A 15,038-nucleotide genomic window follows, 5' to 3' on the forward strand; every position below is an offset into this window, starting at 1 on the left:
GACAATCGTCTCATAAAGTTATACATGTGCTCCGGTGTCAGTATATTAATTCACGTTTACTGCGCTCTAAAAACTAAATTTGTACTTCAACCTTACGTATTTGACTGGTGTACAAAAAACATCCTCTTGATTGCAAACGAGTCAGACTAGGTCTACAGTGGTACATATGAGTCACGTTAAATTAATAAAAACTATTCCTTTATGCAGTGAGTCACGCTGAGCTGTTCGTACCAAACTAGTTTCAACTAGTTTGACAATCAGCCGTTTACTAGAATAAATGAAAGAGAGCGCTTAGTTTTCAGCTATGTAATTCGCACTCATCGTTGGCTTTCGTCTCATGCGACAGGTCGATAGAATGCAACGTCAAGTGATGATCAAATCTCATTATTCCGATTTCACAGTTTATGTAATGAATGAAACGCAATCGATGGACTGGGTTGAGCAATACATCACCCAGGTTTTTGTAAACCAAATAGCATTTGAGAGTTTAGGGCGGTCAGGTGACCGGATTCACTTAAATCCGCAATTTAAACGCAAAACAGTGTGGATCCCAGCCCACATGTTATAGATTTTACGCTAAGCCTCTATTTTCTACCATCATTTATAATAATCTGGTCATTTACTAGGAATTGCACAAAGCCATGAATCAGCCATGATAAACCACGATCCAGAGACACTCAGCGCTGTCAGACAAATATCCTGACTTAGAACATATAAATAACAGAACTTGATTATCCGCAAGCGTGCTGTTATTCACAAACTTCATCCAGACATTCCATATGTTCTTTTATGTTCTATTGCTTACAATAGTGGAATTTCTGAGTTCTGAAAAAAGTTGCAACTCCTCAGAGACTTGAATTGGAGCTGATTTTAGAGCATCATGCGCGTGTTTCTGAAAGCACACTGCAGATTTGAGCGTCGTTGCTGGCCCCCGATATCTGCCCAGACGTAATTTAGTGTGAAATAAGGAATAGGGAACATGGAACAAAGTTCCGTTCTTTTAATAAGCATTTTAGCAAACTTTTGTTAAAATATTACTTTTCTCTTTGAATTAGAAGTGAAAAACGTTGAGATCACTGAAGTTCAAGCGTTGTGAAAATCGCGCCTAATTCACCGCAAATTACATTGATGTTATCACCTTCAACTGGAGCTACCTTTAACGCAACAATTTTAATACTACTTATTAGCTTGTTCTTTAAAACGCCCGTAGGAGCCGGTAAGAAGGCGAATTCCCCACTTTACTAAACTGAAGATTTGAGCACACTTGAATATTTTGTGGGGGACTCAAGCAAACAGGTACTATAAAATTAAGGATTCCAGAGTTTTCCTGAAGGAAGGTTACTCTTATTAGAATTCACAAATGGCCATCGTGAATGGGTTTATTATAATATGGGAAGCGTTGGAATGAACGGATCACGCTTAATCAATGATGAAAAATGAACTACATATAAGAAGGTTAATTTATCATTCTTACCAACAATTCGGCAAACAGAAGAAGCCACCAGTTGTCAACATTATATAAAATTTATAGTTCCGTGTGGCCCACCGATTGTAAATAATCTCGATCTACGCCACATTGATGTTGACATATTTAGTCCGGGAGATGGCTGATGCCTGCAAACTGACTGAATAGATATCAGTTCAATGGCGTCCTCGAAAGTTAAAGTTTCTCACATACAACTCTGTCTCACATCAGTAGGTGCATAATTATAGATAATCTAGTTGGCTTGTGAATGAATACACTAAACCGGATTTTATTCACATCAGATAAGCCAGTAAACAAGGAACATACAGTGATTTCTTTCATGGTCAACGATACCATTAATGGGAAAATGTGTTTTGAACAACTTTGGATGGCTGTTCCATATGGACGCACAAGATCTAAATGGAAAGGTTTGGCTTGGAAACTTGGTGCAAAAAAAACAGGAATTAGGTGCGTCGTAAAACATTACCACTAAAATGTGGTTGAACTTTGCGTGATGCGTTCTATTTCTCGCAATATTGCGTAGATTAAGGTGAATAGTTCAACAAATCTGTCTACTGTCTACCATTACCATCTCCAAAGGAACAAGTTGTGGTGTATGCCAGAGAGGAAGCAGTGCTATGCAACATAAACCCCATAAAAAATCATTGTATAATCGTGTGCTTTAAAGGTTGCAATTAGTTCGGATATATAAGTGCGCAGATTTTGCCAAGGCTAATTTTGAATATACAACAAAATGTTCACCCTTTCCTGAGAGCACACAACAGATGGGGTAATTTTTCGTTCAACGTAGAATTAATCATCAAATAAGTAGTTATATCATGGTATTATACAAGGACAGTAAAACGTATGACCTCACTAACTTGATGATAAGTGGGAAAATTTCACCCGTGCCTGATAGTATACCATAATGTTTAGACAGGTATTCGTAGATAGTTCCCGGTGGTCTTTTGCACGTTAGCCGGTCAGCTATCGTGCGTAAGGTATATGTTGGCACCACGAATTTGCGTGTGGACCTACATTCTGCCATGCGCAAACCGTCTGGCCCTCTCCATTATGGACAGGCTTTGAGGCAACGAGGACATGATGCCGGTAACTCATTTATTAAAAGTCTTCCATAGGACCAACCGCGCAGTGTATAGCAGTCTATAAACAAAACAGTTATAAAACCCCTTTCGTAAAATCCACAAATATCCTAACATTTCACTGTTTTGCTGTATACTACAGTCGGTCATCTTTCTGGACTGATCACCAGCTTGCTTCGTTTGCTGGAAGCCCGGTCCACATCCAAGCTTTGTAGCATAGTATGACAGGAATACATTTAGCATGCGACGCTTTCGCTTGTGCTTGAAAGGCTAGTTGCGGAATAAGTTTGGCTAATTTCAAGACCATCGGTCGCCGCTTATCCTTTCGCTTATGCTTGAAAGGCTAGTTGCGGAGTACGTTTGGCTAATTTCAAGACCATCGGTCGCCTTCCTTTCCAGTGTCAAATGAATTGCGGCAGAAGATATTTGAAAATTTTCTGTGTGATCGAAGAGTGTTTTGGTCTACTGAGGAATTCAGTTCTGTATTTATGTGTTCTAGGTTGGTACATTTCAATTGGCACCGCCGAATCGCTCCGGAGTAGCGTAGGCTGCGGATAAAAAACAATATACTTTTCAATGTTGTGGTTTATCATGGCTGCTCCGGAGTAGCGTAGACTGTGCATAAAGAACAACACACTTTTCAATGTTGTGGTTTATCATGGCTGATTCGTGGCTTCATGCATGTCATAATGAATAACCTACTTTAAAAAACGAAGGCACAAAAAACAAGATTCTACATAGAAACTCAAGCATGTGGGCAGAGGCCCACACTATTCTGCGTTGAAATTGTTGATTTAAGTGAATCCGGACATTTGACCGCCCTAAACTTCCAAATGTTATTTAATTAAATTAATACCTAGGTGATGTATTCCTCACCCCAGTCCGGAATGGTACTTGTTGATTATCAGTCGACTTGGCATTCTATTGGTTTGTTTGCATAAGACGAAAGACTACGATGTACCGGTGGGTGCGACTCACCCAAAGGCAAACAAAATACTCTTTTATTTATTGTAGTAGACGGTTGATTGTCACACGGACGCATGGCAACAAGTTGAAACTAATTTGATACAAACATTTTAGCATGGAATATTGCATAAAAGGACAGTTTTGCTTCATTCAATATGACTCATATGTACCAGTGACTCGTTTGCAATCAGGATGCTGTTTTTATACACCACTTTCAGGTTAGGTAAGTAAGGTTGAATTACAATTTTAGTTTGTAAAGAGCGGCAAACGTGAATTGATATGGTGACGCCGGAGCGTATATATGGCTTTCCGATTGCCATGTGTACGAATAATAGTCTAAAGTAATAGGCTGACTAATGGCTCTCGCTCTGTTTTTGAACATAATAGGTTTGGGTAAGTATATTCGGCCCTATTTCGGACAACTTGTGGTCTATTACTTATTCACTTCAAACGCATTATTGCACTATTGATGATAGCCATTGCATAGCTAATCCTGGCCTAATCGTGGTTCGTCAATGAACTTTATGCTGTGGTCAAATATTAAACCCTGGAAACCTGTAAGTATTATTGCCCGGATGTTAGGTTTTCCTTTCGATTCATTCTAAAGCTGAGGAAATAAACGCTTTGGCTCTCATGCTTTCAATAGACGTCGTTACGTATTTTTCCAATGTTACAATAAGTGATACAACTTAAAATGAATGAACATGCACTCTTGACAGCTTAGCAAAATACGAAATCCCTGGGTCAACCATGCGTGTTTTTATTTATTTACCTGGATGGGCAGCTGGAAGTTGAGCTCACTGGTAACACGAACAGCTTAGCACATCTTTTGATAGCTGAGCAGTAATATGGTCCACTGCTCGAATAAAGCGATAAAGCAAACACTAATACTCAGCGATAAAGTAAAATACCAATGTGGCAAAAATATGGCAGAAGAATTAGTAACTCTGCGTATAGTGTACATGAACCTGTACAAATAGTTCAGTCACAAACCCACACAAACCCGGACTCTACGTGTTGAGAGCTTATGTTACATGCTGACCAGGGAAAACCAACTATTCGAATTGTAATACCAGAGTCCATCTAATTCAGAGAAAAAATGAAACAAACCGAGTGTGACGAGCTAAAAATTGCACCAAACCTCACTTTTCACTGCAGCGCTTGGGCATTTCTTTTTTTGAATTTAGTTTTGGTTTGAAGCAGCTAATTTCTATAGTCATCTTTATCGCGTAACTCCCACCAAAAATATCAAGTTCATCTTGGCGTAGGGGAAGTTAGGTTCGTTTTTTGGGGTTCACGTTGTTTAGAAAAATGAATGGAGAAACTGAGTTAAACTGCTAAATTAACAAACAATTAAGCTGTTTTAATGTCGCACGCTTCTAGACGGATATGTTACAGTATGTTACAGTATGTTATATTATGTTCTGTGAAACCTCACTTAACACACAGAAAACTGGTCTGAGGACACTTCACTTTGCATTTTTGATGCTCTATCAATCAAATGGAAACCGATCAGTAAAGCAGACGTTTTCGTAACTAAGCGCATAAGTTTTTTTTTCATTACAAGCGTTGCGTTAAAAAAGACGTTTCTGTTTGAGCTGCCTTCCTTGCTTAGCTGAAAAACGTTGAAAACATAGAAGGATTTGCTCCAAAATCTGGTTTGTGAGAGAACTGATATAATCTTGTCCATAAAGGTGAACTTCAAAGATCAAGAGAAATGCTCTTATGTGGCCATCTTAGACATGAATTCTTGTTTTCTTTTCGTTAAAAAATCATTGTTAAGCACAAAGTAAAGATTTAATCAGAATAAGCACCTGCATCAAACCATATTATCCAGGAGGATAACGTATTCTACTTTAATTCTCTTTATATAAATCTACCTAGACAACAAACACTCACTGGTGTCTAGCCGTCAAATTGAAATGACGATCTAGTAGACTGCTTTAAAGTCCGAGTGGCCCGGCCGACCTTCTGAAAGGTCTTTCTGATTCTATTTTACGTTTTCATATTAGACACGAACAATAGTATTATACAAGACGTTGATACTTTTGCGCCGAAATCGAATCTTGAGATCACACAATTATAGAATAATTTCAAAGATAATGTGAGAACCTAATATCCTTAAAATGTAAGAACTATCTTTGTAGAAATGGCTATGTATTCTATTGCTTTAATGTGACCAGTTGGTCTCAGGTTTCTGTGCGTGGCTTCATCAAGGTTTGCAATAGCTAAGAACGTAATGAATTGGAAGTACGAGCCGCTTTAGAACTGCCATCGCTCTAGAGATTATTGTCTTTGAATCCTTGTGTAGATGGCCAATTCAGTTAATTAACTTACGAGATTATAAATAATAACCAAAATCTGTGGGTCTCAGAACCAATCACTTAGAAAATCCCAGTGGATTTTGGTGGTGCTTATACACCGCAGACTAACGGTTCATCTAAACTTAGTTCAATCGTAACTCTACACCTGCTAAATACGTCACGTCGGAAGTTTACCGAACAACTGAGGGCAAAAGTGCTACAGACAATAAATTTGCGCATGGATTTCCTTGGCTTTGCTTACTATTCAGTGTAACAAAGATGAAACCGGAAACCTACATGGTTTGACTTATCATAGCCTTTCATAAAGGTTGTAGGAGGCAAGGGCAACCGTGTAACCTCCTTCACCTTGTGTTTTTGTATATATCTCAGGTTTGCACCGCAAGCCTACCAACGAGGTCACTGGAGCATTACAACGCTGATTAGAATAGCTGGGGAACAATTGCTAAGAGAAAGGCAGAAATTCAACCAGATAACTCAGGTGCATAGTCATTTGGTAGCTTATGCACTTGACGTAAATGAAGTTCTTGTTCAGCTGATATGCGATTAGCTAATCAGAATGCACATGTGTTTGGATAAAAATTATCTGGTCCCATGAGTTTCAAGGAGGATGACTAATACTGCAGTCGATTAAGTTTCATATTCGATCAGAGAAATGTTTGTGACACAACACATTACGCTGGTAAACAAAAGCAAACGTTGCGTTTCAGTCGTCCCACAAGATGTCGACTGTCGTGTTGGTAAATATGCATCCAAAAAAGGGTTTTCAGTATAAGTTAGCTCAATGTTCCGTGTTCCTATGAGTGAAGACGACACGTAAATGCGTCGTATTTTGGTCAGTTAACCATTTCACCTTGGAATCTGAAATGTTTTAATGTCCACACCGTAACTTATATGATGCATTTTCCACATTCATAATATTCAGCCTTGTGGAAATGTATCCTTCTGCACAGCACAGAATATTGGGGTAATGATGACTTAAACGATTGATGACAATGACGTAATGTGAGGGCCTGAACTCGAATTGCAGTCCAAACTAGGGCTACCAGAAAAGGTGGACATAAGATAAAAATAGTGCTTTCTATGTAATTCAGCGGAAAATGCACCCAAAAGTGACACAGTGATCTCAGTTTATTTCTGCTGCCTAGGAGTAGTTGCGATTTTGTCATTTTCATAAACGTGTGTATTTTTCAACTTGGTTACCGAGGCAATTCACTAAGGTTCTTCCATCCACTCAAAGCCTGTTATTTTAAGCAAAACGAAGGACGCCACAAATGTGACCCTTGTTAATCAGAATGTTTGTTATGATGAAAGTTCAAACCGAATGTCTAAAATGAACGTTCCAATGCTTTTTTAGTTTCGGCAGCTGGAACCGTCGAATTGTCATTTGAGCCTCCAAGTGGTAAACTCTTCGTCGGCAGTGAGGATAATATCAAGTGTTTGGTTAAAAATCCAGCCCCTTCATCGGAAGAAGGAAAAATTAGTTTAAGTGCAGAGCCCGAAGATCCGGAGCTGATTTATCTTAACCAAATTACCAGCCAAGTACAACCACCTCTTGGCCACCTAACTTATCAGAAAGCTGGACAAACAACAGTAACCTGCACATGGACCGGGAACACAGAACCAGCTGTTATAAAAACACTGAATGTTCAAGTTTTGGGTAAGTTGCTCAAGATATTCCTTAGTCTTTGCTTTGTTAGTTTTTAGGCATATGTAAACAGTACTTGAGCAACAGAGCTTGATTTTGGCTTCGTGTTTACAACGGTATGAAAAATTTACCACTTTTGCAACACAAGGAGGAAAGCTGACGTTTTCCGAGATTTCGTGCGGTTTTTGTCCAACGCGCTCAACTCACAACCGAAATGAGGTATTCAAGAGGCAAAACTAACATTCCTGAATGGAGGATGTGCTGAACAGATCAACCTTTCTCAGGAACGTAAACCTTTAAGCACTTGAAACAAGAGAATATCGGCACCTGACTCAGGCACATGAAACGTCACGCATGTACAAATTTCCACTTTTTTTCTAACATGGTGTGTGGTCGGGTTTTTTATCAAAATAGGAATGTACATCACTGCTCGGCAACGTTTTTCGTTCTCCATTTTCAAAAATGTTTGAGAAAGTAGTTCAACCTCTGAATGGCACGTCCTTCAGAATGCGAACCTCGGTAAATTAGCAGAGGAATTTACGCCAGCTAAAGGGTAACCTAAATCCAGAATGTGTGGCAAAATCAGACATTGCGATGCCTTCCCCATTACCTTTAACTGATCCCGAAATTTTAAAAAACCCACCATTGGGTTCAATATGCGTTTCAAACATGTATTGGATAAAGTCAAAAGGTGAACAATAAAGTATCAAAAATGTCTATCGTCAAAAATTGTAACTGCGTAAATCTCTGGGGAATCCTGTCAAAGTTTTAATGCGTATGGCTTCAAATACTAAATATTAGTAGAATCTTGGGCATCTGTACCAAAACTTATCGGAATGCAGCAGATTTCCAATGGTGACACCGAGATGGCTTGTTCCTGAAGTTAGAGGCATCAAATTATAAATCCTTGTGATTTACTGCTTCCCAGCTTACCAAGGCTTTTGATGTTCATATTGATGTATGCTGCAGAGAACAAATAAACATATCTAAATTTAATACTGACTTGCATTACCATCACCACTCTTAGGTGGCGTTCATTTATTCACCAGCATAACGATTCCAAAACACACTACTACAATATTGTCAATCTATATGCGAACGATGGGTAATGAAATTGTCTCTTTAACTGTGCGAAAGAAACCGAGGTCTGTGAGGCACGATCACGTAGTGAGGATTGTTACAGAGGTTATCTGTAGATGACAGGTTGCAAGGCCAAGCATTTCACAAATCACGAGTTGAGTAAGAACTCAATTTTGCGGCATACATGCCCTTATTTGCTAAGTAATTTTTCTGTGTACTGACGATTATTATATTGTCCAGACTGGCATAAGCGAGTTGCTTGAGATTGCACTGCAAGAGGCGATGCTTCTTCTCAGAATTCTGTATACGGTGTACTGCGTTAGTCTAAAAAACCTTAGAGCGTCTCATAAATAGAGGGCTGCAACGATGCTTGAGTGAAATTTGCCGACGCACAAACCAGAGTACCGCTTCATCCGCTGTTGTCAACGGTCTTCTCAACCACGTTTCATCTTTTATATTTACGTCGAGGACTTTCAAAGTGTCCGTTCACTGAAAGCTTATCGCGGTTTATAAATCAGTTATTTTTGTACCATCAAATCCCCTTATGTCCTATAAGTTTATTAATCCACAGAGAACTGGATCTTTATGTTCAATACGCCGTCACCGAAACCTGTGTTCTATCAATTTATGCCTAATCGCTCTGTTCCCACAGCTTCTGTCTGAAGCTTCTTTCCACACCTGACCGTGTAACTGGATGTGTTATTTAAGGGTTACAGTGCACGGGTAGGTCGAGAAGGATCGTTATATCTCATTAGGATTGCTAACAGATATTCATGCGCCATTATTGATTAGGATGAACAGTAACCATTCTCGTTTTGTTAGTTTATGCTTTCTGTCCTAAATCTGCATCACAATACTAAGTCTTCGCCTGTGCATATAATCTAGACTTTGGCTTATTCAACGCTTGTGATTTCTTCCTTAAATCAATTATTTAAAGCTGCTACAACAACGTGTAGTTTGCAATTTTATTTATTTTAACTACTTTGGCCGGTGGTCCAAATAATAGGATAGTCTCAGGTGCCAGAAAATGATGCAACCTTGATTATCCGTCTTTAAACCTTAAGCAAATGCTTCCATCAGATACATATTTTTGGGCCACCTTTCCGTTGCACTCTAATAACATGCGCAATGATTGAATTCTACTAATGATATGCATGAGTAGTTAGTACGGAATAGTAGCATGCAATAGTTCAACGCGCTGATTCCACACAGTCAAATAATTGTCAGCAAAATAAGACGATACTTCATAATTTTTATTTCATAGTCCATTTGATCGCATACGTTCACTGAAAGCAAATTTAACGAACAATCATTCGTTGTTTGTTACAAATAAGTTAAAGGTCACCAGTTTGGTTGTCTTCGTGTTTTAGCCGCAAGAAAATATATGATCACTTTTATTTACTGATAATCATTGGAGACAACAGTTGAACATATGTTCATTGCTTTATCACTGTATCTGTGAAAGTAGATTGTTCAAAATTTAAATACGCTTGCAAATTAGAAGGGAAAATTGAGCTTAATTTCTGTGACACACCTACATCTAATTTTCCAGAAGAAAGGGTAGACGCCAAATGAATTCACTGTTTACAGTGGGTTCTGAAATATTAATAAAAATAGATTATAAATATCTCTGTTCAGTATCGCGTTACCCTCTACTTTTCATGTCACGTGGTAAGACAATACCACATAGAACGCCGATATGTTTACAGGAAAAAAGCGACCACTGAAAACTACGATGATCGGCTTACCAAATAGACTCTCACGTTATACTGACTTCAATCGCATAGTATTATTTCCTTCGTGGTATTCTTCAAACGGATGTGTCTCAAAAAGACGCTTCATATTACATTTGGTGCGATATTTGAGACAACGGAGCGAATTCACATAGGAAAGTGATTTTGCTGAGACCATCCGACATTCGCTCTTAGGGCTCTTCGTGTGAGTGAAGTTTGAGTTTCCGAGTGTTCTTCCTGGTCTACTATTTAACAAAAGTCAACAACTACACGCACTTGGTGTGCAAATGAGTGCAAACTTTGTGCAGTTTGTGTGCAAGTAGGACATATGGTTGATGGACATTTAGAGACTGTCCCAAACGGGAAAGCTTGAGGTTTCAAGACGAAGGTGTTAACAGGCTGTCAAAGAGTTTTAGCTATCATATGAGTGGCTATTTCGTGTTTATTTAAGTCGTGTCAGAAGGAAAGATGACGTGTTCCCGGTGGCTTTTGGTTGAATCTATACAGTGCAATTCTCTTGGCGAACCTTAACTTTGAATAGTGAAAGACTGGATAACTCATATTAACAAGTTAATGTTTTTGTACGATTGACTTGCGTGCAAATAGCAAAAGTATGCCGTGAATAATAGAAGGCTTATTGGTTTTACAGGAATGTTTGTGAGTGCATTACAGCAAATAGAAAAAACCGGTTAAATAATGTGGCTTGTATGTAGTAGAAATTTCCCCTACAATTATCTGAGTCAAAATGGCGACTGAAAATTCTTACAAACGTTGCGTTAATCATTTTCTTTACTTTTTCACATTTTTATAGAGCATTGTGTTAACATTTTTGCATGAAAAAGCTTGTATATTCCGTTCACCTTTAATACCCCACACACGTTGAACCGTCATCTACGTTGCGGTTTACAACTAAAGCGAGTGAAACAACCAACAAAGGTGAGTGGCTCATATTGGTCTGTTGAGCATTTTTATTTTATTTTCGCATCGACACTTTGTTACTCCTAGCACAGTAGGTCTAGCTGCGCTGAGTTGTTTAACTGCCTTTGCGCAAATGCCTTTTCTGGCCTAAAAGTAAAGCAGAAAGTGGTAGAGTTGAATCTCTTTCAAACTATATTCATCATTTACTATCAATGAATAATCACTGTCGATTTATTCATTGAATAATTTAGAGGTATATTAACAACCAACACCTGTTTCGCTTGTCAATGTTTGTGGGCGCCATAGGCAACAGTGAAGACTCGAACACTGCGGCAAATTCAGTGAATGCAAAATATACGCCTGTGTAGCATAATTATCAAATGGGCATCTTCGAATTGCCCGCTGGGCAAACAACATAGTTTTGATACCAAAACCACACTAATTATATAGCACAGACGGTAAAAGACTTATTTTTGGAAACGTGAACTCGTAGCACGTCCTTGCACGTTTTGTAAAAAAAAGGTTAACTTTTGGACTTTTATTCGCAAGTTACGGAGCAATTAACTAAAAGTGACCTGATTCAGGGTTTGCTTTTCATATTGCTTGATGAGTAAGCTTCAGTTGTCCACTTATGTCTAGTCGTAAGCAGCTGTATTTACTGGAGCAAAATTGGATTTGCAGGCTTATTCTGCATACATAATTTATGGAAATTTTTAGAAAGGTAGACATGCACTAAATATGCTTATATTTCGATTTCTAATTTAAAATAGATACAAATATGTTAAATATTCTCGGAAGGTGCGGTCAAATTGCAGCAATACTAATCATCTTATGGTGTATGATGTATGTCCTTCTGGTGGCGTTGTTGTTATGCCTAAAAATTAATGTAATCAGTTTGCGTTAAAAATATTCGAAGACATTTGTATTTGCCCGGTAAATGTGCAATCACTAGATTCTTAATGAGTTTGTCCAAAGTTTAATTTTTTTCTTCATGCGACTAAAGGCAGAAGGTTCAGCAGCAGTTTTATGACCCGCCGAAACTAGCAATGTTAGTTTTCCGGACAGATTTGTAGCATCTGAGAAGGTAAATTTTTTGTTTTGTTGTTGTTTGTGCTACTGATTATTGAGCTTCGACAGTTTCCTTCACCAACATTTCATTAATGCAAAAATTAATGCGCACCGTGTATGCCTGTATATAACCGGAGACATTTTGTATATACACGAGAGCTTTAGGCCCTCATGACGCCCATAGAATGCATCACTATTGAGCCACATTTTAGAGAACGCACAGGGAGTTTCCACGTCTTAGATTTCTGAAAATCTCGGCACTGCAGGTCACTTTATATACAGTTAGAGGCTGATTTAGTGGTCCATGTGCCGGAGGAACCTACGTGAAAAAAAACATGGTTGCAAGATACTGAATTAGGTGAATCTACGGGCAACATCTGATCAGTAGTCAAGTGATTTGGAATAAGGAGTGCGTAACGCGAAACTTCGAGACTTTTTCTGGAGCTTTAAGGATTTTGAGATAAAATTTGTACATAAACCTCAGGTTAATGCGGGCAAATTCATACTCTTGACTAATTGAAACGAACTTTAATGAGAGGCCAAAATATGAAATTAAGGTCACAGTTGGTTTTTATTATCAAATTTAAAACTTACCGTAAATTATTTTGTACTCGTTTTTATTGCCTATTTAAAGTAAGCAAAATACTGGCAGCCCCGTTACCTTTACGGCCCTTTAATTTGACTATTCAAGGTCACAGTACATTTTGAAAACGCGCTGGAGGGCCGATTTAGTTCCGAAGAACGAAATGAATAGACAGAAGTTTGTCGCTCATTATTAAAGGCACGAATTCTCCAACATCCGAAAATCTATAATTAAATATGCCTTGAATGACTTGTTTTTCATGTGTAAGTGCTGAATGAAAAATAACTTAAATCGAAAGACTCACGGTCTTGAAATCGGCTAGTGATGGCTACTATTCAAAGCAGGGAGGAAACTATCTCGTCGTAATTTTCATTGCAACAATTTGAAGGCGTTTCCAAGAGCAAATCAAATCCTGGTTTACTGCAGGTTTTTGTACCATCTGGGCTTTTCAACCTGGCTAGTGACAAGTTGACACTTAGGTGCCAAAGTACTTTTGGCGTGATCGAACAGACATTAAATATCTGTGGGCGTACGCCACTATACATCGTAAACAAAACCCCGTCTCTAACAGCGATTCCCGACAGACCTTTCGAATTTGCAACAAATAACGTTCCAAAAAGCGGATGTTTCATCGACGTCACATGATAATTTCTTTCGCTGAAAATCAGGGTGAATTAAAGCATTCTGCAATACTCAAACGTTTCCTGTTTTATTGGAGTCTAAAGCAATTTATGCAATACTTAGAGCCCCAAACCAAACGGTAGTGGTGTAAATAATGATGTAAAATCAAGAGAAATCCAACAATCCAAAGTTAGGCCCAAAGTGTCAACGTGTGTTTTGAGGCATTCAAGTGCTGTCATGTTTTGCGGCTCATTTAATTTGTCGGAATTATCGTAGCATTTCCGATCAATTAGGAGCTTTGCGGTTTAAAATTTCGCTGAAAAAATGCAAACTAAACGATCCTATATATTTAGGTGTGTGTGGTAGCCGTGCATTCATCCAAAACCAGGTTACATTGTCGCAGCACGCGAAAGTCTACTAGTAACCAGAAAACCGGCATGCCCTATTGAACATTTCGCTTAGTGTGACTGATGTTGCCAGATGTGCGGCATGAAAACTTTGATATCTGAAGCAACAATTTTCCGTTTTACTCGGTGTTTTTAAAATTGAAGCGTGTAATCATGGACTTCTTTCTCCACAAGCAGCTCGATGTATGCATTTGCACCACAGCATCATTCAGCAAGCATATAAAATTTGGCCCATACTAAAAACACTAAATATAGTCCAACGTGAAATAAATCTGAGACCTGCGAGCAGAATGTAGCTATTGTACAATTTGTATTGTTGCGCTGAAAATCTAGGCGGATTACACTAAGCAGTTTTCACAACTCGTTAATTTTGGATTCCCACTGTCATGCCCTTCACAGGCGCCAAAATACGACTGGTGCATACTGAATACTTTATTATTACGAGCTTTCTGCTCTCAATCGCCAAGTAGGTGAGTGTTGTGTGAAGTGGGCTGTTAGAAAATTTGTTCGATTGTAATGTTTTAAAAAGAAATTACACGAATAAATTCCATTTTTCATAACATTTTCAAGATTTTGTATTACAGAACTAATCACAGCCACAAACACAGCCTACATTCACAGACATAGGTTTTTTGCTGCCTTTATTCTTATTCTGCGCTTAAAATATACGGCTATATCCAGCAGGATGGACACTGCGTCAAAAAAGACAAACAAAATACCAACAGCCAGGTTTTGCTATGATTGGGGTGAACAGATTTGTTTTGACTCACCAGCTAGACAATTTGAGCCCAAGCTCACTGCTTAGTCGAATTCAGCATGGCTCACCTCAGTTTCCCGAAATTCGTACAAAGTGATAGCTGACAGTTATTCGGGTTGTCGAATTTAATTTCCTCCAGCAAGCAAATATAGGCTGTATTGGTGATATGTTGACCACTGCACGCATAGAGAACTTGTGTGTCACGCTGGTGGCGCAGTCAAGGCGTTGTCATTTTGAGTTAGTATATTGAGTTAGAACGTTACTTAACTGAATCAGGCATACAAGTTCTCCACACTTAACTACCCCATACGTTGTGTGTTCTTGTCTGACAGTTCCAATTACATTATCACTGTCAAGAAGCTAACGCA

General features: G+C 38.6%; 1 protein-coding gene across 1 annotated transcript in view; it reads left to right on the plus strand.

The window, feature by feature from the left end:
* Positions 1-3,726: 3,726 nt before the first annotated feature.
* Positions 3,727-15,038, plus strand: part of T265_02075 (hypothetical protein) — a gene marked incomplete at both ends in the record, with an annotated part of 13,189 nt that continues 1,877 nt past the window's right edge. Inside the window, 4 exons of the mRNA XM_009166234.1 lie at positions 3,727-3,757; positions 7,213-7,515; positions 11,232-11,252; positions 14,313-14,383. Coding sequence (XP_009164498.1) covers positions 3,727-3,757; positions 7,213-7,515; positions 11,232-11,252; positions 14,313-14,383 — 426 coding nt within the window. The remainder of the gene's footprint in view (positions 3,758-7,212; positions 7,516-11,231; positions 11,253-14,312; positions 14,384-15,038) is intronic.

Source organism: Opisthorchis viverrini, assembly GCF_000715545.1.
Source record: "Opisthorchis viverrini unplaced genomic scaffold opera_v5_24, whole genome shotgun sequence".
In the NCBI taxonomy this organism is placed as follows: domain Eukaryota; kingdom Metazoa; phylum Platyhelminthes; class Trematoda; order Opisthorchiida; family Opisthorchiidae; genus Opisthorchis; species Opisthorchis viverrini.